The sequence below is a fragment of the Mobula birostris genome, chromosome 4 (assembly GCF_030028105.1).
Source record: "Mobula birostris isolate sMobBir1 chromosome 4, sMobBir1.hap1, whole genome shotgun sequence".
Classification (NCBI taxonomy): domain Eukaryota; kingdom Metazoa; phylum Chordata; class Chondrichthyes; order Myliobatiformes; family Myliobatidae; genus Mobula; species Mobula birostris.
In genome coordinates, this window is record NC_092373.1 from 144,000,755 (window position 1) to 144,027,315 (window position 26,561).

Genomic DNA, 26,561 nt, shown 5'->3' on the forward strand with positions numbered 1-26,561 from the left:
CATTATACAGTGAATCTTTCCAAGTCATTAATGTAAATTGCAAATTGCTGCAACTTTATTCTGTGGCAGCCCACCAGCTACAGCTTTTTGCCTCACTGATCGCTCTATGTCACAAAATGTTATTGAAGTGTAGCAAGCTATATTTCTGAAGAATTTTTATCAACCATTTGGGACCAACTACAAGAAACTTCCAGCTGGGACTTGCGGCAAGAATGGACATCCCCTGAAAAGCAACTTGGATAGCATGGGATCAGAATTCAGAATGCAGGCAATGAACATGGCTAAAGAGCATATTCCAGAATCATGTAGTGCCTTTCCATGTTACACCAGCAGCACCAATAAAGGCTTGGCACTCTGGGTGAATTTCCACACAATCTGGAAATGTTGGCAACCTAAGTGGTTAATTGCAATTGTTGTGAATCCCCAGCTGTAACACTATCTGGATTCTGAAGATGGAAAGAGCTATTTGGAAAGATATGTATATAATTGTATGCTATGACCAGAGATCACCTCAATAAAGTTTCAAGAAGACTTTGAAAATTGGAATATATCTCTAAAGATGCTCGGCCACTAATGTGGGTAAGCTTGTTGTCAGCTCATGACCAGAAATGGCAGGTGTAATGTCCACTTCTCTATGTAAGGAGAAATGCCACTGTAAACTACCTCTAGGTATGAGATACAAGTACACTGTTAACTACCTTTGAATATGCATTACAGATCTTCCGAGGCTAATTTACTAACTAATGTTGAAAATAGGCCTGGGGTCATGATATCTTATCATGTTCTCAGGATAGGGTAATGTTTTACTTTAGGCATCTATCAAGTTGGATCAGGGATGCTTATCACATGTGTTTATCAAAGTTATTTCCCCATTTCAGTGGCCAATACATGGTGTAGAATGGTTTCGGATTTGGTGGAATCAGTGTGTGAATCTGACATTCCATTGCCTTGTTAAAGAAAGTTATATGTCGTGGGTTGGTTGCCTGAAGTCTTCATCCTTGGTCACCCATCTTTGTATCTCCCTTGTCTGGATGTGTAAGGCCCACAGTTTGCCAGATTCCAGCAGCGGGATATTGAATGTGAAGTTCGACCTCTGAATTGGACCAGAAAGCTTTGACAGTTACTAAAACTCTCAAATAACTTTAAATGTTTTGGAGTCCTTTAAGAGCCATTCAAAAAAATATTTTATAGATAATGTTTTCTTAAGTATCAGTTAAAATGCATGCAACAATAAGCATAAGCAGAAATAATTGGCTCCTCTTTCTTTCCTCCCCACAGTCCCATTGAAATCAGAAGGGCCATTGACCCGTAGAGGTGGCACCTGGCATGAAGTGCAAGACCTGAAACCTCAACATCACTGCTGAGTTCCTCTAGCTGTTTGTGTGTCAATTGTAAAAATTGAGTTCTGCCACAGGATAGGGCAATCTGCTTAATTTGCACTTGATCAACCACTCTCAAAATTCATTCCTAGCCACTAGCGCATCGACAAAAGGAACTGCAGTTTCTTGCATCGGCTACACCGAGAACAGCTCACAAACTTGTGACTTCTACCACCTAGAAATGCAATGGCCACGGGTACAAGGGAACTCCGTGAGCTACATGTTCCTTCAGACCACTCCCAAGTTCACATACAGTTGCTGACCCTCTATTGGTCTAGGGGCTAAGGACCCAGAACAGGAAAAAATTTGAAAAGGAAAATAAAATCAATTGTATGTGAATCAGCAGAATATTAAAATAAATTGTGTTCAATATCTTTCTGTGCAAGGTTCTGAACTTGCTGGCACCTGGGTAAACACTGCTTCTTTCTTTAGGAAATGCCAAAATTTACCCTACAAAATTTGGGGCTGTAGCTTTTCAAACTATTATTTTTAACTTAGTTGATTTACCACATTTCTAGAGTAAGTTCTCTAACAGTCCTTTTGTGAGACAATTAATGGTCAATGAAGCTTCAAGGAATTGTTCACAGAAGCTTCTTAACAAATAACTTTTAAATTCGGTTCTTAATTGCTTTTGAGATTGGTCATATCTCGAAAAGGTGAAGCTAAATATAGTAAAATACAATATCTTCTTGAGAACATGTCAACAAACTTTGATGCCACACTGTGCCTAATCATGTTATCTCTTTCCTTCAGTGCCAATGATTGATTATTTCCTACATCTTTAAAATTAAATCACACAGGTATGAGTTAAACAGAGTAAGGAAGCTTCCAGTTCAGCTTTTTCAGGACGCAATTATTGGAGCAATAGGATATAGTTGAAATATATAGAATGTCATTCAACTTCTGCAAAATCAAGTTAATTAGGTAACATTTTGGATGGATATTCTTGTAGAGAAATAAGAAAACTGGACATTCTAAACAGGGTAAATAAGAATAAGAAAGACATCAAAAGTATGTGTACATACTATTCAAAATGTAATCACCTTCTGAACCAGGCTTGACATTTCAGCTTTTAGGATTCTTTGCCTAATCTTGTCTCTGTTGAATGTTAATCCAACAAAGCACATCACATTTTGCTACATTTTTGTTATAGTCTTTGTAATCCTACCGTTTAGGTAAAACTGAATTTGCATAAACACTGGCTTTAAATTCACAAAACCAAGATGTTTTGCTTCATGATTTTTTTATTCCAGTGTTTATGCAAACGTAACAAAAGTCACTCTTTTTTAATAAAATGTTGATTTGCTGGGAATTTGTTTTCCATCAGAGATTGTTGGCTGTAAGTTATTCAGGGTTATCCTCAACCTTTATACATCCAGCACAGAAGTTAAGACAGATAACGGGAAAATTCAAAACATATGTTTTAATGGACCTTTATCTTTCATTGCGCTTTATTTATGTGATCCTTTGAGTAAGTAATAATGTTTAATCAGTGATAAGGAATACCCAATGGATTCTTACGTGTTTTGATTTTGGGATCAAAATTGCATAATAGCAAATGAATTAAAATAGTTTATCTCTGGGGAAGAGCAAAAAGGGAGCTATCAGAAAACAGAAATAGGTTCAGAAATATAACTAAAATTAGAGAATCATAGAAATCATTGAAAATTTATAACACTGGAGAAAGCCATTAAGCCTATCTTGTTTGTGCTGGACAAAACAAAACTCATAAGACCATAAGAAATAGGAGCAGAATTAGGCCATTTGGCCCATTGAGTCTGCTGTACCACTTCATCATACTTGATTCATTTTTCCTCTCAGTCTCCTGCCTTCTTCCCGTACTCCTCATGCCATGACCAATCAAGAATCTACCAACCTCTGCCTTCAATATATGTAGACTTGGCCTCCACAGCTGCCTGTAGCAACAAATTCCACAAATTCTCCACTCTCTGGCTAGAGAAATTCCTCTGTATCTCCGTTCCAAAAGGATGCCTCTCTATTCTGAGGCTGTATCCTCTGGTCTTAGACTCTCCCACCATAGGAAATATACTCTCCAATCCACTCTATCAAGGCTTTGGTTTCAGTTATATTCAATAAAAGAGTGCCAGATGGCTCTGGGCCTGTATTCACTAGAATGCAGATGAATAAGGGGTGACTTCAGTGAAATCTATTGAATAGTGAAAGGCCTTGATAGACTGGATGTGGATAGTATGTTTCCCATTGTGGGAGAGCCTAAGACCAGAGGACACAGCCTCAGAATAGAGGGGTGTGATTTTAGAATGGAGATGAGGAGAATTTCTTGTTCAGAGTGCGGTGAATTTGTGGAATTCATTGCCACAGGTGGCTGTGAAGGCCAAGTCTACTTATATTTAAGGCAGAGGTTGATAAATTCTTGATTGGTCAGGACATGAAGAGGTACAGGGAGAAGGCAGGAGATTGGGGCTGAGAGGAAAATCGGACCAGTCATGATAAAATAGTGGAGCAGACTCGATGGGCCAAATGGTCTAATTCTGTTCCCTAGATTTTATATCACCCCTCATTCTTCTGAGTTCCAGAGAATACAGGCCCAGATTCATCAAACGCTTTTCATATGACAAGCCGTACAATCCCGGAATAATTTTCATGAACTTTCTTTGAACCCTCTCCAGTTTCAGCACATCCTTTCTAATATAAGGGGCCCAGACTTGCTCACAATACTCCAAGTGAGGTCTCACCAGTGCCTTATAAATTCTCAACATTACATACTTGCTTTTATGTTCTAGTCCTCTTGAAATGAATGCTAACATTGCATTTGCCTTTGTCCCCATTGACTCAACCTGCAAATTAACCTTGAGGGGATCCTGCACAAGGACTCCCAAGTCCGTTTGCACCTCAGATCTTTGAATTTTCTCTCTGTTTAGAAGTTAGTAAACCCTTTCATTTCTCCTACCAAAGCGCATGTCCATACACTCTCCGACACTCTATTCCATCTGTCACTTTACTCTGCCATTTCGTTGTCCTCCATTACTACCTCTCCAGCGTCATTTTCCAGCATCCCGATATCCACTCTCACCTCTCTTTTACACTTTATGTAGCTGAAGAAACTTCTGGGATCCAATATTATTGGCTATATTATTTTTGTAGTCCATCTTTTCATTCTTAATGACTTTTTTAGTTGCCTTCTGTTGGTTTTTAAAAGCTTCCCAATCCTCTAACTTCCCACTAATTTTTGCTCTATTATATGCCTTCTCTTTGGCTTTTATATTGGCTTTGACTTCTCTTGTTATTCATATTTGTGTCATCTTGCCTTCAGAATAGCTCTTCCTCTTTGGTATGCCTATATCCTGTACCTTCCAAACCGCTTCCTGAAATTCCAGCCATTGTTGCTCTGCTGTCATCCCTGCCAGTGTTCTTTTCCAATCACTTTTAGCCAACTCCTCTCTCATGCCTCTGTAATTCCCTTTACTCCACTGTAATACTGATACATCTGACTCTAGCCGGTTTAAGATGGCGCTACCGAATGCATGTGACAGCTTACTGGCAGACTGAAAGGCAAAAGATTTGACTAAAAACATTACTTATAACATCTTTTCTGAAGCCAGTTGTGATGAATTATCACTGCAGGCAGTGAGGAGGCAGGCAGAGGCAAGGCTTGTTTGGGAGATGAGCCGTGCTGGGACTTTGCGAGGCTCAACATGTTTGAGCCAAGGTAGCAGATGGAGTTGGTATCACTGCTGGAGATGGAGTGAGTGATTTGGAGAGGAGTTGATGCAGAAGAATTTTAATGCTAATCCACCTAACCTGGGTGCGAGGTTGGAATGCTGCAATCGCCAAGATGATTTGGTGAGATTAAGAATAGCTTTGGTCTGGATGGCCTAAGCATATTGTGCCGCCAGGGTTGGGGTCCTAAACCGAGCATGACCTGGTGCTCGGACAATTTAAACACCAGCACAGATAGTCTGGAAGCCCAAGTATCAGAAACTGAGGCAAGCGTCAGGCTGACTTTGCCTGTTCTCCTGTGAATGTTCATTAATTTCTCCGCTGCACCGAGGCTGTAAGCTGATCCTGCTGCCCTGTGATTTTGCCCTGCTGGTTTGATGAACTGGAACAAGGCTTGGACCTACTCCAGCTGCTCTGGGACTCAATGTGGTTTGGGATTCTGTTGGCTTGCTTCTATTGTTTGCATGATTTATGTTTCTTTTCTCTTTCTTTCTCTACACAGTAGTTTTTTTTCTTTCTTGTTTGGTTACTTGGGATTATTGCTTTGTGGCTGCAGGTAAGCAGACAGATTTGAAGGTGTATAATTTTTATGTTTTTTGATAATAAATGTGCTTTGAATCTTTGAATCCTGAATCCTCATATTTCAGTGTGAATTTGATCTTATTATGATTTTCTCCTAAGTGTTCTTTTACCTCGCCAATCAATTCCGGTTCATTGAACAACACCCAATCCAGAATAACTGATCACAGAGGGGGCTCAACCCCAAGCTGCTCTAAAAAGCGATCTCATGGGCATTTTAAAAATTCCCCTCTTGGAATCCGGCTCCAACCTGATTTTACCAATCTACCTGCATATTGAAATCCCCCATGAGAGTATTGTAACTTTGCGTTTTTGGTATGCGTTTTTTATCTCCCATTGTAATTTGTAGACCACATCCTTGATACTGTTTGGGGTCTGTTTATATCTCCGTTTCTTTTTCTGGCAGGGAAATTCCCAATCCTTAACAAACCCAGAGAAGTAAATTTCCTTGTCTCAGGGTCAAACAGCACAGAAACAGATCCTTTGGCCTAACTGTGGTCCACACTGACCACCGCATCACCCCTGCTAGTCCCAGTTGCCAACATTTGGCCCATAACTCTCGAAGACCCTCTCCTTCATGTAGCTTTTCAACTGCTTCTTAAATGTTACAATTATACCTAGCTTGACCATTTCTTTTGGCAACTCAATCACTCACAATCCTCTGTGTAAAGAAGTTACCTGTCAGATTTCTTTTAAATCTTCCCCTCTTTTTTCTGTTCCCTCTCATTTTGGGCTCCCTAATTCTGGGCGAAAGACTATTACTGTCCGTCTTATCTTTACCTGTCAGGATTTTATTAACTTCTATGAGGTCACTTCTACACAACAACTTTATGGATGGTAGCTAAACCAGAAGCTGACTCATCACTATCTTCTGGAGAACTGTTAGAGAAGTGTGTTTTAAAACTGGCCATCATTGAAAAAAAATAAAAAAGCTATTGAAGGTGAATGTATATTATTATTGTTCACTGAGAAAGCAATCTTCAGTTTCCAATCGCCCCCACACCTGGCGCTTGATACTGAGTTATTTTATGTGCTTTTCACTTTTTGTCTGTCAACTGTCTGACCACAAAGAAACCACTCTTCGCTATTTAGCTTGCAAATAAAACTCCTGAAACAAATCTGCACTTGGAAAATATCTCTTGATCTGACATGCTCTTTGCCCAATCTCCCCTCAAGGCTCGAGTTTTTCAATATGCAGTTTATAAAAACCAACTGGCTGCTGGAAATCTGAAATTACAACAGAAAATGAAGGGAATTCCTAATGTTGAACAGTATCTGGAGATAGAATGTGGATTACCGTTTTAAATTAGTGATGAAATATTGACCTGAAGTCCCAACTATGTTTGTCTGTCACGCCCGACTTGAGTGTTTCTGGTGTGCTCCGCTTGATTACAAATAACTTTTCTGATGTAGTCAAGTTAACATGGAAGCTGGAGACCTCGAAATATGTTCAGGGTTATTACTGAACTTGGATAGTTAAAATGAAGCAATATGTAATACAACAGGAGTAGCAGAGATCTGATTCTCCAGTAGATTAGTTGGTCTGTTTGTCTACCAGGTTATTACTGACATGTTGGAAGTTCTGGACCAGGGCAAAGTAACATGTGAGCCATGATGTTGTGCATTCCTGATGTAATTTACTGAGTGTGTTGTGGGCACCATAGCTGTATCTCTGTGTGCCCCTTGGTTGTGGAGCTTGTTTTCCTTGGGCTGGTGGAGGCTGAGGGGGTGACTTGAAAGAATTATATAAAATTATGCTAGGCATGGATAGAGTAGATCAAGTTTTATTCCAAAGATACAGAACTCATATATAAGAGGACTTTAGATTTGTGGAGCAATTTTTTTTCCAACTCAGAGTGGTAGGTGCCCAGAATCCACTCTCAGGAGAGATAATAGAGGCTGATATGATCATAATTTTTTTTTACACAGAGTTGTAGGTGCCCAGAACCCACTGTCAGGAGAGGTGATAGAAGCTGATACGATAATAAATTTTTTTACGCAAGAGTGGTAGGTGCCCAGAACCCACTGTCAGGAGAGGTGACAGAAGCTGATAGGATAACAGCACTTAAGAGGCATTAGACAGACACGTGAGCAGGCAGGAAATCGAAGGATTTGATGTGCAGCTGGAAGCTCAAGATAGCTGTTGCAGCTGAATCTCTTCCTTAACTGGAGGGGGTGTTTAGGCCCCTGGATGATAGTGAAGGAGGATGTGTAGGGACAAGCATAGCACTCATGGTTGCAGAGGTACAGGAGAAGAAATGAGCGGACCAGGAAGTCATGAGAGACTGACCCTGTGGAAAACAGAAGTGGGGAAGGGAGATGTTGTATTGCGGTAGTGAGATGCTAGTGGAAGTGGTAAATAATGATGTTAATTGTGGAGGATATTGAGGTAAAAGGTGGGGACCAGTGGAACTCTATATCCATTCTGTGTGGACTGAGAGGAGGTTGAGAGCAGACATGCGGGTTGCGGAAGAAATATATGTGAGGGCTCCGTCAACCGTGGCAAAGGGCAGGCCACACTTCCTGAATTGCAGTCAAATATATGGTAGACTTTTGAACCTAATCTCCGAGTCTTTTGTGTGGTCAATGACAAACCTGAAAAGCTGTTGGTACAGACACTATTGAACTGTTCCTTTAGTTATTATGACTTGAGGGCAGGGAAAGTGATCAGCCTGACCTAAAACCTGGATCTTGGGTGGGATTTGTGGCTGGGTTAAAATACAATTTTTGCTTTTCTTCAAGTCTCTGCTCCATGCTGTATGCCTGACCCAAAAAAACAGCTCTACTGTGGTTCATTCACTATATCCATTGTGTGAGATTTCAAAACTAACTGGGAACCATTGAAATATCAAGAATTTTGAAATGTTTGTTTTCATTGTTGGCAGAAGGATGAAACAAAATAAAATTCTCTGTGCTATCATTTATAGCGTAAGTCCTTTATTTACTGCATTGGCCATTCATCAGTGGTGATACTGCTTTGTCAGAAAGCCATACAGTAAGCTCAAGTACAAATTGCTAGACTTGGAACACAATGATAGGATCCTCTGATTAGCAAGCTGCCAGAACTTGCTGGTTATCTGTGGCATTTCCATGGGAAAAGTCTTCTGCTGCAAGGTGGATCCCAACTGAGCTGAGCACAGAACAGTCTGTACTTTTTGAATTATTTTGTGAACCAGTTAACCTGCAGTCTTTTGTTTGCTGGATGCCAGAGACCAAATGTTTGTGAATGTCTGTGACTTCCGAAAATGCTCAGCAAAAAAATAACTATTATTATAAATTTTAATAAAACATAAGGAAACAATTGAGAACAATAAAATTCTTTTAAAATAGTGCAAGTATTAGAAACGAAAGCACCCTTTTTCTGTCCCACAGATTTTTTATTTAAGAAATATTGGATTTCTTGACCTGTAAAGACTCTACGGGCACATTTCCCAGCCCAAATATTCTGAAGTCTGTGGAGATTGTCCCACTGGACTCTGCCAGTCAGCATTGATCAGCTGAGTGGATATTCTGCCTTTTGCTGGGAATACTGGCACTCATTAGATCTGTAGATTAAAAGCTGAAAGCCACCATTTTTTAAGCTGAAGCCTTGTGAATAATCTTTACCAGCACTTCAGTGAAACACTATTAGGTGCAGTTTCTTGAAAGACATTATGATATCAATATCTCTTTAGTTTTTCAGGTGGATGTAAAGACTACATAGCACATGGAAGTGCTGTATAATCTACCCAACAATCATTCTTTACCCATTATTTAAAAAAATTTTGGGCCACTGCTATTTTTGGATAATTATTTCCCCATATATTGACAAAAACTGCACTACTTTGACTAGTTAAACTGTACTGAAACTGTACATAATTGACAAAAATCTTCTGGAAATTTTTGAGTCATAAATTGTGCTCTGTAAGTTATGTTATTGTAGTTCTTTGTTTAAATAGAATCCAGCTTTATTAGAAGAACTTCAATATTAATAAATTTTGGCAAAACTGGTCTCTGTGGACAGAAGCTTGCATGAGAACGTAAATTTTATTTGTGCATATTTGTGTTCTACGGTTTTATTTTTTTGAAATAAACTTTAAAAAATGATTATCATTTAACATTTGATACCAATGATATTCGGATAATAGACACCAACAATATTGCATGCTATGGCCAAACTTTGAAATCTCTTATTTTCTCTTTCTAGTTCCCTGCTTTCAATCAGCTAAGTCTGTCTGTATATTCACAGAAGGCTACTCTCTTCTCTGCCTCTCCCCATGCCCATTCCCAACCTATAATGTCACTACCAGTCAGTCCCTTAATCGTGTACTGCTAAATATTGGGAGTAATTTTGCATTCGAGAACCCAGATCATGGGACATGATATTTTTGTCAAATAATTGATTCGTTATCAGTAAAAGAATTTTAGAGGAAATTGTGGTTTTCGTTATGATGCATCAAGCTCTCATGCAGGGTTTTGACTTGAAATGTCAGTCAACCCCCTGCCTCCACAGCTGCTGCCTCTACCCTGCTGATTTCCTTCAGCAGTTTGATTTAAGCCTGTAAAATTAAAACATAGAGCAGTACAGCACAGGAACAGGCGCTTAGGCTCACGATATTGTACCAAACCAATTAAATTAGTAATCAAGTGGCTAACTAAACTAATTTCTTCTGCCAACACACACAAAATGCTGAAGGAATTCTGTGGATCGGGCAGCATCTATGGAAATGAATAACCAATTGACAATTTGAGCCAAGGCACTTCACCGACTCCTGTTATTTCTATTTATTCATCTATTCATTTCTATAGAAGTGGCCTGACCTGCTGAGTTCCTCCAGCAATTTTGTGTGTGTTGCTCTGGATTTCCACCATCTGCAGAATCTTGTGTTTATAATCTCTTCTGCCTACGTACTGTCCATATTCTTTCATTCTCCTCACACTCATGTGCCTATATAAACGTTTCTTAAAAGTCCCGAATGTTTCTGCCTTTATCATCACGCCAGGCAATGCATGCCAGGCACCCACCACTTCCTATGTAAAAAAACTTAACCCTCTCTCACGTCTCCTTTGAAATTACCCCCTTTCATCTTAAATCTAAATGAATGCTCTCTGGTATTAGACATTTTAATCCTGGGAAAAAGATACTTTATGTTTATTCTATCTATGCCTCAATCTTATAATCATCGGCTAGATCTCCCCTCAGCTTCTGCTGCTCCAGAGAAACCAACCCAAATTTGTCCAATTTCTCATTAATCCATGCCCTTTAATCCCGGTAGCATCCTGGATTACTCTTGTTCAGTCCTCCTGGCATTCAGCATCCTGAGGCCCAGTGGAGCCTGTATGTGTTCTGTAGTGTCCTGCAGAATGTGATGCACAGTAGGGCGAAACTTCTGGGAGTTTCATCCACAGGGGCATGGCTGTGCCTGGCAGAGGGTTCTCATGAAGAAGCGAGTCATCACCAAGTCTCAACCTTACTTACAGGGGAGGTACAAGAAATTGTAGCTGCTAGAATCTGAAGGAAAAACAATGCTGGAGTCAGATAGAACCTTTGGAGGAAAAGTCCTGATTCGGATTCTTGACCTGAAGTTTTGACCATTCCTTTCCCTTCAAGAATGCTGCTTACCTACTAAGTTCTTCCAGCAGTTTGTTTTTATTGTGTTACTTAAAGGGGACCAGATTGGTGGTATTTCTCCACTTTCAAGGATATTGCAACTGGTCTTGCCACCTTGTACTTTCATCCTTTTTAAGAAACAGTTATATCAGCCAAAATTTATGAACCTGCAGGTCCAATTCGCTCAACTATCCATGACCTTTACAATGAATCTGATGTAAGATTATCAACTCTGAACATTGTTCTACTCTCATGACAAATGCCTACCTCTCTACCATTTGTAGTAATGTACCTGTCTCATTTTCAACATGTGAGTGAGAGAATGTGATAACTAATATGCTGTATTTGAAAGATTTGCCTATTTCAAGTGATGACAAAGTTGCTTCAATTGTGTTGCTAATTGCAGTGATCCTATGAGACTTAATTTTGTTTCACTGAATATTACCGTGAAAAACATATGATTACATTACAATCTATTTTTTGTAGTTCATTTTTTCTCTGATTTCCCTTTGAGTTCCTAAGCTATGTTAATTGTTTAGCTGCCTTTTTAACCTTTAACTCTGATTTTGTGTTTTCATGAGTAATTGGTTTCAAGAATGAATTAACAGACTAGTTTTATTTTGTACATAAATTTGTCTACGCAAGTGGAAAGATAACCTGATCGAACGGGGCCAGTTAATTACTTTGTGAGACGTGGCTGCTGTTGCTTGGGCAAATGAAACTTCAAATTTGTGCACAGACTATCTCAAAGAGCAGTGTGATTAAGTGCCAATTGATCTATTTTGATAGTGTTACATGTGGAATGTGTATTTGGAAGTTGCCTAGATTAGCTCCGTTCTCTCCTTTGTAAAATAGCTCAGAGAGCTTCCACATCAGCTTTAAAAAGGAGAGAGTGTCCACTTAAACATCCTCTAATCCTGATGACCACCTACTTTTTGAGCGCAAGTCCACCATTGGGTTTTACAATCACTACTTTATTCTGTGTGAATATTACTAAGAACAAGATGATGCTTGTTGTACGACAGATTAAATTGACTCAGGCGTTCCAACATAAAACTAAAATCACAATAGCAGCTGTCTTCCATCTGGAAGTTGCTAATATAAGACATTGTACCAGGTTAAATTGTTCTGAATATTTATTGGTAAGCTTGTGCCCAGTGCAAAATTAGCCTGAAATCTTCTTTGCAGCATTCATCTTGGCGAATCTGGTATTTTTGTTTCACCAGCTGCACGCCTGTGGAGATTGGCATTGAGCAGTTGCCAAGTGACATTGATGTCTTAGGTGCTGCATTTGCCTGCCGTGGTTGTCAGTGCCCAAGATAATAGAAATTGCATCAGTGGCTGTCTGGTCACTGCTTGCAGTCTTTTTTATAGAAATCATATCAGAGCTTTATGCTGAGAGCTGTGTGCCCTTGTCCATTCAATATCTTGTATTGGGATGGGGAACTGTTGGCAAGGGAATTGATCAGGACAGACCATTAATACCTGATGCTGTTCCTTATGATCAGAATGCAAATGTTTTTTCTTAGTTTAGCTAGTCGTATCCTGTCAAAACCAAAGGTAAGTGAAGTGCATGCAGCCTGTAAGTAATTGAGAATAATCAGAGTCAGAATCAGGTTTGTTATCACCAGCATGTGATGTGAAATTTGTTAACTTAGCAGCAGCAGTTCAATGCAATATATAATATAGCAGAGAGAGAAAAAAAATAATAAATAAAATAAAACATAATAATAAATAAACAAGTAAATCAATTACATATATTGAACAGATTATTAAAAAATGTACAAAAACAGAAATACTTATATTTTAAAAAGTGAGGTAGTGTGCAAAACTTCAAGGTCCATTCAGGGGAATCGGATGGCAGAGGGGAAGAAGCTGTTCCTGAATCGCTGAGTGTGTGCCTTCAGGCTTCTGTACCTCCTACCTGATGGTAACAGTGAAGAAAAGGGCATGCCCTGGGTGCTGGAAGTCTTTAATAATGGACACTGCCTTTCTGAGACACCGCTCCCTGAAGATGTCCTGGGTACTTTGTAGGCTAGTGCCCAAGATGGAGCTGACTAGATTTACAACCTTCTGCAGCTTCTTTCGGTCCTATGCAGTAGCCCCTCCATAACAAACAGTGATGCAGCCTGTCAGAATGCTCTTCACGGTACAAATGTAGAAGATTTTAAATGTATTTGTTGACATGGCAACTTGCTTCAAACTCCTAATAAAGTATAGCCGCTGTCTTGCCTTCTTTATGACTACATCAGTGTGTTGGGACCAGGTTAGATCCTCAGAGATCTTGACACCCAGGAACTTGAAGCTGCTCACTCTCTCCACTTCTGATCCCTCTATGAGGATTGGTATGTGTTCCTTCGTCTTACCCTTCCTGAAGTCCACAATCAGCTCTTTCATCTTACTGATGTTGAGTGCCAAGTTGTTGCTGCAGCACTACTTCACTAGTTGGCATATCTCACTCCTGTACGCCCTCTCGTCACCACCTGAGATCCTATCAACAATGGTTGTATCGTCAGCAAATTTGTAGATGGTATTTGTGCTATGCCTAGCCACACAGTCATGTGTATATAGAGGGTAGAGCAGTGGGCTAAGCACACACCCCTGAGGTGCACCAGTGTTGATCGTCAGCGAGGAGGATATGTTATCACCAATCCGCACAGACTGCGGTCTTCTGGTTAGGAAGTCAAGGATCCAATTACAGAGGGAGGTACAGAGGGCCAGGTTCTGCAACTTCTCAATCGGGATTGTGGGAATGATGGTATTAAATGCTGAGCTATAGTCGATGAACAGCTTCCTGACGTAGGAGTTAGTGTTGTCCAGGTGGTCTAAAGCTGTGTACAGAGCCATGGAGATTGCGTCTGCCGTTGACCTATTGTGACTATAGGCAAATTGCAATGGGTCCAGGTCCTTGCTAAGGCAAGAGTTCCGTCTAGTCATAACCAACTTCTCAAAGATGTGAGTGCTACTGGGTGATAGTCGTTAAGGCAGCCCACATTATTCTTCATTGGCACTGGTATAATTGTTGCCTTTTTGAAGCAAGTGGGAACTTCTCTCCGTAGCAGTGAGAGGTTGAAAATGTCCTTGAATACTCCTGCTAGTTGGTTGGCATAGGTTTTCAGAGCCTCACCAGGTACTCCATCTGGACCTTCCACCTTGTGAGGGTTCACTCTCTTTAAAGACAGTCTAACATCAGCTTCTGAGACAGAGATCACAGTGTCATCAGGTGCAGCGGGGATCTTCACAGCTGTAGTTGTGTTCTCCTTTTCAAAGCGTGCATAGAAGGCATTGAGTTCATCTGGTAGTGAAGCATCGCTGCCATTCATGCTATTGGGTTTCGCTTTGTAGGAGATAATGTCTTGCAGACCCTGCCAGAGTTGCCGTGCATCTGATGTTGCCTCTGATCTCATTCGAAATTGTCCCTTTGCCCTTGAAAAAGCCCTCCGCAAATCATACCTGGTTTTCTGGTACAGGCCTGGGTTGACAGACTTGAATACCACAGATCTAGCCTGCAGCAGATGACGTACCTCCTGGTTCATCCACGGCTTTTGGTTTGGGAATGTACAGTAAGTCTTTGTAGGCACACACTCATCCACACAGGTTTTAATGAAGTTGGTAACAACTGCAGCATACCCATCCAGATTCAAAGATGAATCCCTGAATACAGCCCAGTCCACCAATTCAAAGCAGTTCTGCAGGCGCTCTTGTGCTTCCCTTGTCCAAACCTTCTTGGTCCTCACTACAGGTTTTTAATTATAACACACACAAAATGCTGGAGGAAGTCACCAGGTGGCAGCATTTATGGTGAAGAATAAACCGTCAATGTAATGGGATGAGACCCTACATTTGGACTGGAAAGGAAGGGGGGAAGCCAGAACAAGAAAGTGTGGAGAGGAGAAGTACAAGCTGGCAGGTGATAGGCGAAACCAGGTGAGGGGGCATTTGAGTGGGGAAGAGGGAACAAAACGGAAAAAGAAAATGGGGGAGGGAGGATGAAGTAAAAAAATGCAAAGGAGGTAATGGGCTGAAGGAGGAATCTAATAGGAAAGGAGAGTGGACCATGGGAGAAAGGGAAGTTGGAGGGTCCCCCTAGGGAAGTGATAGGCAGCCCATGAGAAGACAAGGGGTAAGAGGGGAGCTAAAATGGGTAATAGAAAAAGAGAGAAGGGGGAGGAGTGAAAGATTACTGGAAGTTAGAGAAAATGATATTCATGCCATCAGATTGGAAGCTACCTGGACAGAATATGACATGTTGGTCCTCCAGACTGAGTGTGGCCTCATCATGGCAGTAGAGGAGTGGCATATCGGAATGGGAGTGAGAAGTCAAATTGAAATGGGTGGCCATTGGGAAATCCTGTCTTTTGTTACAGATGTAGTAAGGTGCTCAACAAAGCAGTACCCCAATCTATGTCTGGTTTCACCAATGTAGAGGAGGCTTGACCTCAACAGATGCTCAGGTGATGTGTTGCCTCACCTGGAAGGACTGTTTGGAGATCTGAAAGGTTTTATATTAGATTTAGTTTACACAAAATTTTATTTAAGCCTTGTTTCTCCCTGTTTTCTTTCTTCCCTCTAAATCAATCAAATTTCTAATTTTCTCTTTTAGTTTTCTTTACTAATTTTGTATTTTTCCATAAAATGTTCCAGTGCATTTCTTTCTGATATGAGAAAGCAAACATTTAAAGCACTGTTCAACAAATAATTATAAACCCAACAAAGGAGAGATTTCATAAGTTTTCTGGGTAGTGTTAACCATGCTATAATAAAATCATGTTGTGCAGTTTGTGATCAGATAACTTTCTATTATTTTTTGCCCACGGTGATATAATTAAAATTATCAGGCATCTTGATTGAACTAGTATGGCTTCTGCTACCTTCACTTTGTTCCATTATTGGCAGGCCATGTCTTCAGTAGACCAGATCCTAAATTCTGGAATTCTATTCCAAAATTTATTCAGGTATACCTTAATTTATCTTCCTTAAAATCTACCCTATAATCTCTTTGGTGACTCTTATCAATCTTTGTTTAATAATCACTCCCATGAGATGTTTTAATACTAAACGCAGTATATTGATTCTGTTTGTTATGGCCCAGCTAATTATACAACTGTAAAAAGATTTAAGGAGAGAGTTAATTGTAATATTCATAATTTTTTTTGGGGGGGTGGAAGATAGAATGTAAATCCTTTTCTACTGATAGAAGATCAAAAGGACCCTGGTTCAATATAAATGACAAAATGATCAGAGGGAAGATGGAAGCATTTTTTGTTTCTGCAGCAAGTCTTTATGATCTGAAAAACATTGCCTGAAAAGGTGATGGAAGCAGATTCAATTGTAACTTTCAATGTGGATTTGGAAATAAAGAGCAGGAACTTATAACATTGCTAAGCATAGTGACAAAAGGCATTCTTATTGCATTATTCATCACCTAGTTCTGTCACAGTCAGTCTATTTGGTTCAAATTGCCCAGAGAAGAAAACGCTCTGTCTTGTGTACACCAGCTGAGCTATTCTGTCCACGAGCCATCAGAAAAGATTACTGCCTAGCTGGGTTTCAAGTCCTTTAAAGATCAGTCATAGTTCAATGTTTACTGCATTATTCCTGAAGTCAGGAAGATCCATAAAACCTATGCTTATGGATCTAAGCATAGGAAAACCTATGTTTGCCATATAAATGTTATCCCTAATTTGACAAAGAATATAGAAATCCAAACATTTTGTATTATTGTCTAAAAGTTACACTAATATTTAATTTTATTAGAATAAAGAATGTACAGATGATGTTAGAGCAGGCTATATTTTCACAAGAATGTTTCTGTGGCAAGTAAGATTGAATTGACAATATGTTTCTTGTTAGAAGTTCACAATTTTAATGATTGCTTCTTATACTGTGCAAAATTGTGTAATTCTTGTATAAATGGGTACAATATAAAAGTTTATTTAAAGATTCCCACAGCCAAAATATGTTTGAAAAGAATAAAAAACGCTATACAGTACCTGTTATGTTCATTTGAAAGCATACAACTAAAAGCAAAATACTATTGAAAATTTATTTTACTTTGAGTTAAAAGTAGTCATTTATATTTCAGCCCTCTAGATGGTTCAAGCAAAGTGGGGACCATAGTGATCAGCAACCTTAAAATGGGTGAAAATGAGAATGAAGATGCAGACCAAGCTCCTTCTGAAGCATCGCGAGAAAAGGTAAACGTATCTTTGGATGGTTGAGTTTTTAATGCTTTCCGTTTATGATTATTGAAATGTAGCCTTGAATTTAGCTATTCACTAATGGAAACATTCCTGGTGTTATTCATCTAATTTCACTTAATATCTTTGTAGAAAACTAAGGGTGTGTAAGAGCTTGCAAAATAAATCTACTTTAAAATGTTTGTTTAAACTGTTATAATTCATGTTGTTTCTGAGCTTTGAAAAAGTATTGCCTATTTACAGTGACAGATCATTGACATATAGGCAAAAATATCTTTGTAATATGTATGCAGCTTTTAGTATCTCAAGTAGCACTTCCTGTAGTATTTTCCTTTCGCCTTTTATGAAAAAGCTTTTTCCATCTCATTATTTCCATCATACCTGTCTGTCATCTTTTATCATCATGAATAAGCTTACGCACTCACTTCACTTATCTTTTATTTACCTCCAAGCTCTGTCCATAATGTTGTTCAAGTCATCGAGATTTTTCATTTGGTTACTGATGCACAAGGAGGAATAGAGCAGCATGAAGAAGTTCAGTGGATTTCCTCACCAGAGGGGGAGAATTTATTCATCTGAGGATTATTAAAAAATATTTGTGTTTTTTCCATTTACGCAATCAGTCATCTCACCTGCTGCTTTCTCAACAATGCCACATGTCAATATTATAGGGTTCCACATTGACAATCTAATTCTAACCTTTCTAATCCAATCTAATTCTAACCTTTCAAACTTGAGACTCTTCTCTTGGTCCATCCACATCACAAGTCTAGCTCCAATATCTACTTGCTAATCTGCTCCTAATAGGCCTTCTAGAAAACTTTCATTTCCCAATTGATTATTGTTCTTTGAAGAGCTTTTGCTGTTGATTATGCCTGATCCTGCATCTCAGAGTGATGCCTCTCTGACCTTCCAAACACTATCCCTCTGATCAATCTACCCACGTGAGAAATCTAGTGTCTGAAAAATCCTCCCCTCTCCTAGACATTGTTCTTCCAACTGTTCAGCTATATCCTAGTCATTTAGAGTTTCTTCCTTTATCTGGATCATAGAGAAAATTAACTGTATATTTAATCAGGATCATGATTTAGATTCCTATGATTTCAGTATCTTGGTTCACATTCTACATTTCTTAAAATATTTCAATGAGCCCACAATTAGTGTTACCATGCTTTGTATGTTATTGGATGAGAATTTGGATCCACCTGCATCATATTTTTGTGTGCCTTGTGATCTATTTTCAATGAAAAATAAAACATCATTGAAATTTTCGGTCATCATGAGCTGCATGAAGTGAACAAATTTTGGTCTGGCTCTTCTGTGCACTCATGGAGGACTCTGGGCATCCATTATGGTATCCAACCATGCACAACAAATGCCACCTATGTCTTTTCCAAATGCACATGCAGTCTCTGGGTCCACACACTGTAGCAGGCTTTCATAGTGTGCTTCTATTTGAGTTCAAGGTGTCTACCTAAGCAGTTAACCATCATTCCCACCTTTCTGAAATTGCCCCCATTCCCACTAAGTTGCCCACACCCACTAACCAGGTATGGACCATTTGGCTTTTTGGTCTTGTTTTGCTAGTCTAAGGAGCATACCCGACGGCATCAACACAATTTCCTTCCATGTCACCCATTGACTGTCCTTCATAAAACTCTCTGTTTCAGCTTTGATTACATTCAGTAAACCACAGTTCATTGGGCTAGAGGATTTCAAAGACCCTTTTGAGAGGAAAAGTTCTTCCTCATCTACACTTAGTGGGTACATTATTAGTACCTCCTATACCTAATAAAGTGGCCTCTGAGTGTATGTTCATAGTTTTCTGCTGCTTTGGCCCAAGGTTCAATGTGTTATGCATTTGCTCTTCTACACACCACTGCTGTAATGTGCAATTATTTGAGTTATTGTTGTCTTCCTGTCAGCTTGAACCTATCTGGCCATTCTCCTCTGACCCCCCCCCTCACTAACAAGGCATTTTTGTCCGCATTACTACCGCTCACTGGATGTTTTTTGTTTTTCGGATCATTCTCTGTAAACCCTAGAGACTGGTATGTGTGAAAATCCTTGGAGATCAGCAGTTTCCAAGATACTCAAACCACACTGTCTGGCACCAACAATCATTCCATGGTCATCGTCACATATATCACATTTCTTCCTCATTCTAATGTATGGTCTGAACAACAGCTGAACCTCTTGACTATATCTGAATGTTTTATGCATTGAATTGTTGCCACATAATTGGCTGATTAGATATGTGCATTAATGAGCAGGTGTACCTAATAAAGTGGCCACTGAGTGTATATCTTAAAAGTGTGGCCCCTTAATCGTAAATTATCCTCCTTGATTTTAGTTTCCTCCATGAGGGGTCCTCTCAGCAGCTATCTTGTCAGCCCTTATAGAAATACAGGCTTCAGTAAGATTATTTTTCTAAACTCCAGTGAATATAATCTCATGCTGCTCTCCTTTTCATCATGGGACATCCCTTTCTGCTCTGAAATCAGCCTTGAAAATCTTTGAACTGTCTCCAACACAAATAAGTAAGACTTTTCTTCAGTAAGGAGATGAAAAGTGTACACCGAGTTTACAGTATCTACCACCCACTAGCCTGTTTATTCAGCACTTCATTCTCCACAACTGATTCATACTTGACATGTCAATGTCCATTGTCAGTTTGAGTATCTTCAGATAATCAATCCTTTTCATCTCTGCACAAGTGTGTCTATACTATATAAATTTGTTTATTTGTTTCTACACTGTCTCTAACTAACAAGTTTTAGAGGCAACTTGTTGTTTTAACGACCTTGGATCATTCTTTATCACATACCTTCTCTCTGCCCTACCCCCTCTCTGAGGCTTAACCTACTTTTTTTTCATCTTTTTAAGGGTCCTTGATGTGAAAATTTAACTGTTTTAAACTGATCTGGGATTGTCATTTTGTAGAGATGGGTGATGGTTCAAGTATTGTGTTTTCACTTTTCAGGGGGTTGAATATGGTAGGTACTTATCAGTGGTCTGACAGTCATTGAGGGATAAAGTTTCTGAAAACTATTCAGCAAAACGACAATGTTCTGTATTAGCACAGCTGTGAAGTCAAATGATTGATACAGAGGCTTGTAGTGCACTTGCCAACACACATGGAAGACTATATTTTAAAACTACTGGTCTCATTAAAAAGAACCCAAGTAGAAAGTGGTACATTACCTCACATGGTTAAATTGAATCATCTAATTAACAATATTTAAGGCAAATGTCTTAAATACCAATTGGTTGCTTAATAGGTGGAGTAGGGCCATAAAATATGACTATCGCTTTTCAGAAAGTAAAGGAATAGAATTGATGCTCTGAGGGCCAACAAGGATTCAACGGGCCCAATCTCCTCCCAGGATGCCAGCAAATAGAAGAATAATAATATAAATGTGTACACACAAGCATTTCTGTAAAATTTTGGTTAGAGGTTAAAAAGGAATGAAACACTGGGCTAAACCTCTCCAATTCTGCTGGCATTAAATAAAGCTATTGTTTATAATCATCTGACATTAATTAGAAAAATATTTAAACCACTTTAATAGTAAATAAGAGAAAGCAAACGAATATGTTTATTTATTTTTTCGGATTGTGCAGTAAAACCATCATATTTAGAAGTAAATTTGTTACAAAGCTAGAGGTTACTTCAGGTGGTATCACACCTGACTGCTATTTATATCCTGGGCAATTTTTTTCTTTACGTGTTTTAAAGACTGGACTGAAATAGAGAACATGGCAATGTCACACAAGTTTAGTAAACATATGTTCAACTAATTTCAAATGCCAAGTTGTTTTGAACAACTTTAATGAGTTTTTTGTAATCTTTTCTTTACTAGTCAGCTTTACGTGGCAGTGCTTTGTACAAGACTGTTAATGATGCTGAAAAATTCTCAATACTAGATTCAGGTATGCTTTTTCTTTATTTGTCTTATATACAATTAATGCGTATAAATCACATATATGACCTCTGTCATAATGAATGTCCTTGCTCATATTTTGTAAACATCATCATCTGAAAAATGGACTAGTCTTTCTATATCTTAGATAGAAAATAATTTAAGAAGTTTCTTTCTTTCAGTCACCCTATTCTTAGAGATGATTCTCTTATCTTGCTTGTGACCAAACAAATCAGACTCCCTAATTTGTTGACCACCGTCTGGAGTTATATTGTTGAAATTTTGATGAAAAATCCACTGTAAAAGTGCAGAGTATAGTACCAGAGTGGCTACAGTACTGGTCAAGTTTGTAAAGGCTTAAACATCTGATCCATGCTTATGAGTTCAGATCCCATGCTGATTGTTAAGGTAAATGAAGATAAATCTGGAACTAAGATTCCTCATCAGTAATAAGAAACAGAAGGTATTTGGCAAATATCGATTGGGACAAGTTGTTTTCTGGCAATGTGTACTTGGCAAGTGAGAGGACTTCAAAAGTGAAACTTTGAGAGTGCAGTGTTTATATGTGCCTGTTAGAATAAAAGGCAAGGATAACAAATTTAGGGGACTTTGATTTTCAAGAGATATTGAGACCCTGGTTAAGAAAAAGAAGGAAGTGCATAGCAAGTATAGACAGGTAGGAACAAATAAGAAATGCAAGAGAACACTTAGGGAAATCAGGATAGCAAAAAGAAAGCATGAGGTTGGTCTAGCAGACAAGATGAAGGAGAACTCTAAGGGCTTCTACAGATATATTAAAAGTAAAAGGATAGCAAGGGACAAAAATGGTCCTCTGGAACATAATGCTGGTAATCTATGTGTGGAGCTGAAAGAGATGGGGGAGGTCTTAAATGGATTTTTTGCATCTGTATTTACTTGGGAGATGGACACAGTGTCTATGGTTATGAGGCAATGCAGCAGCACACACACACACACTGTATACAACACTGGGATTCATTTTCTTATGGGCAAACTCAATAAGTTCATAGTAGAATAATAACTATAATAGAATTAATGAAAGACCAAACCAACCTGGGCATTCAAAGGTATTTTAAGGGACCGGATGAATAAGTATCTGGATAGTCAGAGACTGATTAGGGATATGTGTTGTAAGTTGTGTCTAATCGATCTGCCAGAGAGAGATAGTAGATAGTTGCCTCTCTGACTGAAGGCTTTGATAGTGGTGTGCTGCAGGGACTGGTGCTAGGTCCATTATTGTTTGTCATCTATATCTATGATCTGGATAATAATGTGGTAAACTGGATCAGCAGATTGGTGGATGACACCAAGATTGGGGCTGTAGTGGAGAGCAAGGAAGACTGTCAAAGCTTGCAGTGGGATTTGTACCAGCTGGAAAAATGGCAGGTGGAATTTAATGCAGATGTTGCACTTTGGGACGACTAACCAGCATAGGTCTTGCACTGTGAATAGTAGGACACTGAGGAGAGTGGTCAAACAGAGAGATCTGGGAATATAGGTCCATAATTTCTTGAAAGTGGCATCACAGGTAGACAGGGTCATAAAGACACAATGTGCTTTTAGTATTAAGTACAGGAGTTGGGATGTTATGTTGAAATTGTATAAGGTGTTGGTGAAGCCTAATTTTGGAGTATTTTGTCCAGTTTTGGTCACCTACCTACCGGAAGGATGTTAATAAGATTGAACGAGTGCAGAGAAAATTTACGAGGATTTTCCTGGGATTTGAGGACCTGAGTTATAGGGAAAGGTTGAATAGGTTAGTACTTTATTCCCTAGGACATAGAATACCGAGGGGAGGTTCAATAGAGGTATACAAAATTATGAGGGTTATAGATAGGGTAGCAGGCTTTTTCCACTGAGGTTGGGTGGGAGGACAACCAGAGGTCATTTCTTAAGGGTGAAAGATGACAAGTTCAGGGTGATCACGAGGGGGAACCTCTTCATTCAGAGGGTGGTGAGACTGTGGAATGGGCTGCCATGCGGGTATGATTTCAGCATTTAAGGGAAACTTGGATAGGTGCACGGATAGGAAGGGTACGGTGGCCTATGGTCCAGGTGCAGATTGATAGGTCTAGGCAGATTAATGATTTGGCACGGACTAGTTGGGCCAAAAGTCCTGATCTTGTGCTGTAGTATCCCATGACTCTACAGATTTGAAAACAAATATAGCAAATATCATAAAAACGCAAACATGAGGAAATCTGCAGATGCTGGAAATTCAAGCAACACGCACAAAAAGTGCTGGTGAACGCAGCAGGCTAGGCAGCATCTATAGGAAGAGGTACAGTCGACATTTCAGGCCGAGACCCTTTGTCAGGACTAACTGAAAGAAGAGATAGTAAGAGATTTGAAAGTGGGAGGGGGGAGGGGGAGATCCGAAATGATAGAAGAAGAAAGGACGGGGAGGGATGGAGCTAAGAGCTGGACAGATGACTGGCAAAAGGGATATGAGAGGATCATGAGACGGGAGGCATAGGGAGAAAGAAAGGGGGATGGGAACCCAGAGCATGGGCAAGGAGTTATAGTGAGAGGGACAGAGGGAGAAAAAAAGGAGAGAGAAATAAATAAATAAATAACAGATGGGGTATGAAGGGGAGGTGGGCCATTAACAGATGTTAGAGAAGTCAGTGTTCATGCCATCAGGTTGGACACTTCACCTGTGAGTCGGCTGGGGTGATATACTGCGTCCGGTGCTCCCGATGTGACCTTTTATATATTGGGGAGACCCGACACAGACTGGGAGACTGCTTTGCTGAACACCTACGCTCTGTCCGCCAGGGAAAGCAGGATCTCCCAGTGGCCAGACATTTTAATTCTACATCCCATTCCCATTCTGACATGTCTATCCACGGCCTCCTCTACTGTCAAGATGAAGCCACACTCAGGTTGGAGGAACAACCTTATATTCCATCTGGGTAGCCTCCAACCTGATGACATGAACATTAACTTCCGTTAACGCCCCACCTCCCCTTCGTACCCCATCTGTTATTTATTTATTTGTTTGTTTATTTCGCTCTCTCTCTCTCTCTCTCTCTCTCTCTCTCTCTCTCTTTTTTCTCCCTCTGCCCCTCCCACTATAACTCCTTGCCCATCCTCTGGGTTCCTTTCCCCCTTTCTTTCTCCCTAGACCTCCCGTCCTATGATCCTCTCCCTTCTCCAGCCTCGTATCCCTTTTGCCAATCAACTTTCCAGCTCTTAGCTCCATCCCTCCCCCTCCTGTCTTCTCCTATCATTTCAGATCTCCCCCTCCCTCTCCTACTTTCAAATATCTTACTATCTCTTCCTTCAGTTAGTACTGACGAAGGGCCTCGGCCCGAAACGTCGACTGTACCTCTTCCTAGAGATGCTGCCTGGCCTGCTGCGTTCACCAGCATTTTTTGTGTGTGTTGCATAGCAAATATCAGTCCTCTTTTGACACTTCAGGGTATCAGCAGAAAATAGGAGGGCTTGGAATTTTTTTTTTAATCATAGATGCTGCCTAACCCATTGAGTGTATTATTCTGCTCTTTCAACATGCTCAGTAATTTACTTTTGGTGGAAACAAACACTTCCTCTAACTTGTGTTGTTTAGAAGTTCTGTAGTCAATGGATAGCTTTTCCTCTTCAGTCAAAGCAAAGCACAACTTCCACTGGTTGTGATCAAGGAATTGCATATTTTTTGTGCCGGAACTGATTCCAGCTGCAGGTTATGGCCTGTCATGTACTTAGATGCAGCTGAAGCCTCTGGAGCTGGTCCACATGGCTGTCAAGGAGATCAGCAGTTAGAAAGCCTCATACCCGTAGACAGATTTGATGCATTTTAAGTCATTATGTTGGTGGCTGAAAATTATCTAGAGATGGAACTCCCCTGTTTAGGTACATAAGTTACTTGGTTCAAGGTGAGCCAATGAATTTTTAACGTGAGGAGACACTTGTGGGATTCGCAGTTATGTCCAGGGCAGAGCTGAGTGTATGTGGTTGCAAGAAGGAAATAACCCAATGTTGGAACAGGTGGAGGATCAGTAACTTTAAATTCCTTGGCATTATTATTTCAGAAGATCTGTCCTGGGACCAGTACAAAAGTGCCATTGCAAAGAAGGCACCCAGCAGTACCTCTACTTTCTTAGAAGTTGATACAGATTTGCCATATCATCTTATACTTTGATAAGTATCAGTGAAGGTCCAGATCCAGCTTCAAGTCTTGATAGTCTTCCTTGCTGTCCATTACACTCCCAATCTTGGTGTCATCTGCAAATTTGCTGATCCATTTGTCCACATTTTCATTAGGATCATTGATATAGATGACAGACAACAATATACCACAAATTCTGTCACCTTCCCTGTCTCACTTGGAGACCCAGCTTTCCAAGCTGATTATCATGAATTGTAATGAGCCACACACTGCTACACAGCATTATGGAGTGAACCAAGTGTTATTTGTATGCACTCTTGAATAGCTGCCGTTCTACCATTATGTTGTGTACTCCAACTTATTTCCAAGGTTTGAGTGCAAAACAAATTTGGTTAGAAAGAAAGACTGGACCATTAAAAAAAAATCATCATGATTGTTGTAAGCAAAGGAGTTGCAAGACCTTTGCCATGCTAAGCATTACTAGGGTGGATTGGACAAAGCAGCTGCTGGGCTGTATATTCTTGAACACTTCAGATTGTTGGACCAAAGTCCGAATGAGTCTAATTCAAAGGTTTGCTTTCACTACTGGCAGGCTGCAGTCTTTAGCCATGGTTGCAACCATCAAACCTATCTTTCCACCTATGTCATATAGGACCTGTCTTGCTTTTTGTTTCTTAATGGTCTAGTCTTCAAAGGCTCACTGTAATTTTAAGATTTTGGAGAAAATATCTGTTTTTGTGTCTTTTTTTCCCCAACCAAATTAACAAACACAAATAAAGCAAATCTTACAATAGGATGCCAGATGAAGTCAACACAATATGTACTTAAGAAGATTCAAAGATTTGTCTTTTTCCTTGATTTTCATGCATAGGTGTTTCTGTGTAAAATTAAGGTAAACCTTCCTGTTGTTGATTTCATTTTCTTCCAGAACTAGATTATAACATCCTCAAATACTGTGCCTATTTTAAAACCTGACTTCAGTAGCTATATTTTGTAACAGTGTCTGTCTTTTTCCTTATTACTGGACTGCATTTCTCTCCAAACATGAGTTAGATGACTACC

At 39.7% G+C, this 26,561-nt stretch overlaps 1 protein-coding gene across 15 annotated transcripts in view; it reads left to right on the forward strand.

The window, feature by feature from the left end:
• Window positions 1-26,561, forward strand: part of inpp4b (inositol polyphosphate-4-phosphatase type II B) — an 813,686-nt gene that overhangs the window by 638,761 nt on the left and 148,364 nt on the right. For 11 of the 15 annotated variants that reach the window (XM_072256187.1, XM_072256173.1, XM_072256177.1 and 8 more), the window contains 2 exons: window positions 17,333-17,444; window positions 21,311-21,380. In XM_072256187.1, coding sequence (XP_072112288.1) covers window positions 17,333-17,444; window positions 21,311-21,380 — 182 coding nt within the window. Of the gene's footprint in view, window positions 1-1,278; window positions 2,180-14,747; window positions 15,175-16,062; window positions 16,203-17,332; window positions 17,445-21,310; window positions 21,381-26,561 lie in introns of those variants that run through there. The other 4 variants (XM_072256184.1, XM_072256181.1, XM_072256178.1 and 1 more) reach the window with 4 other exon arrangements.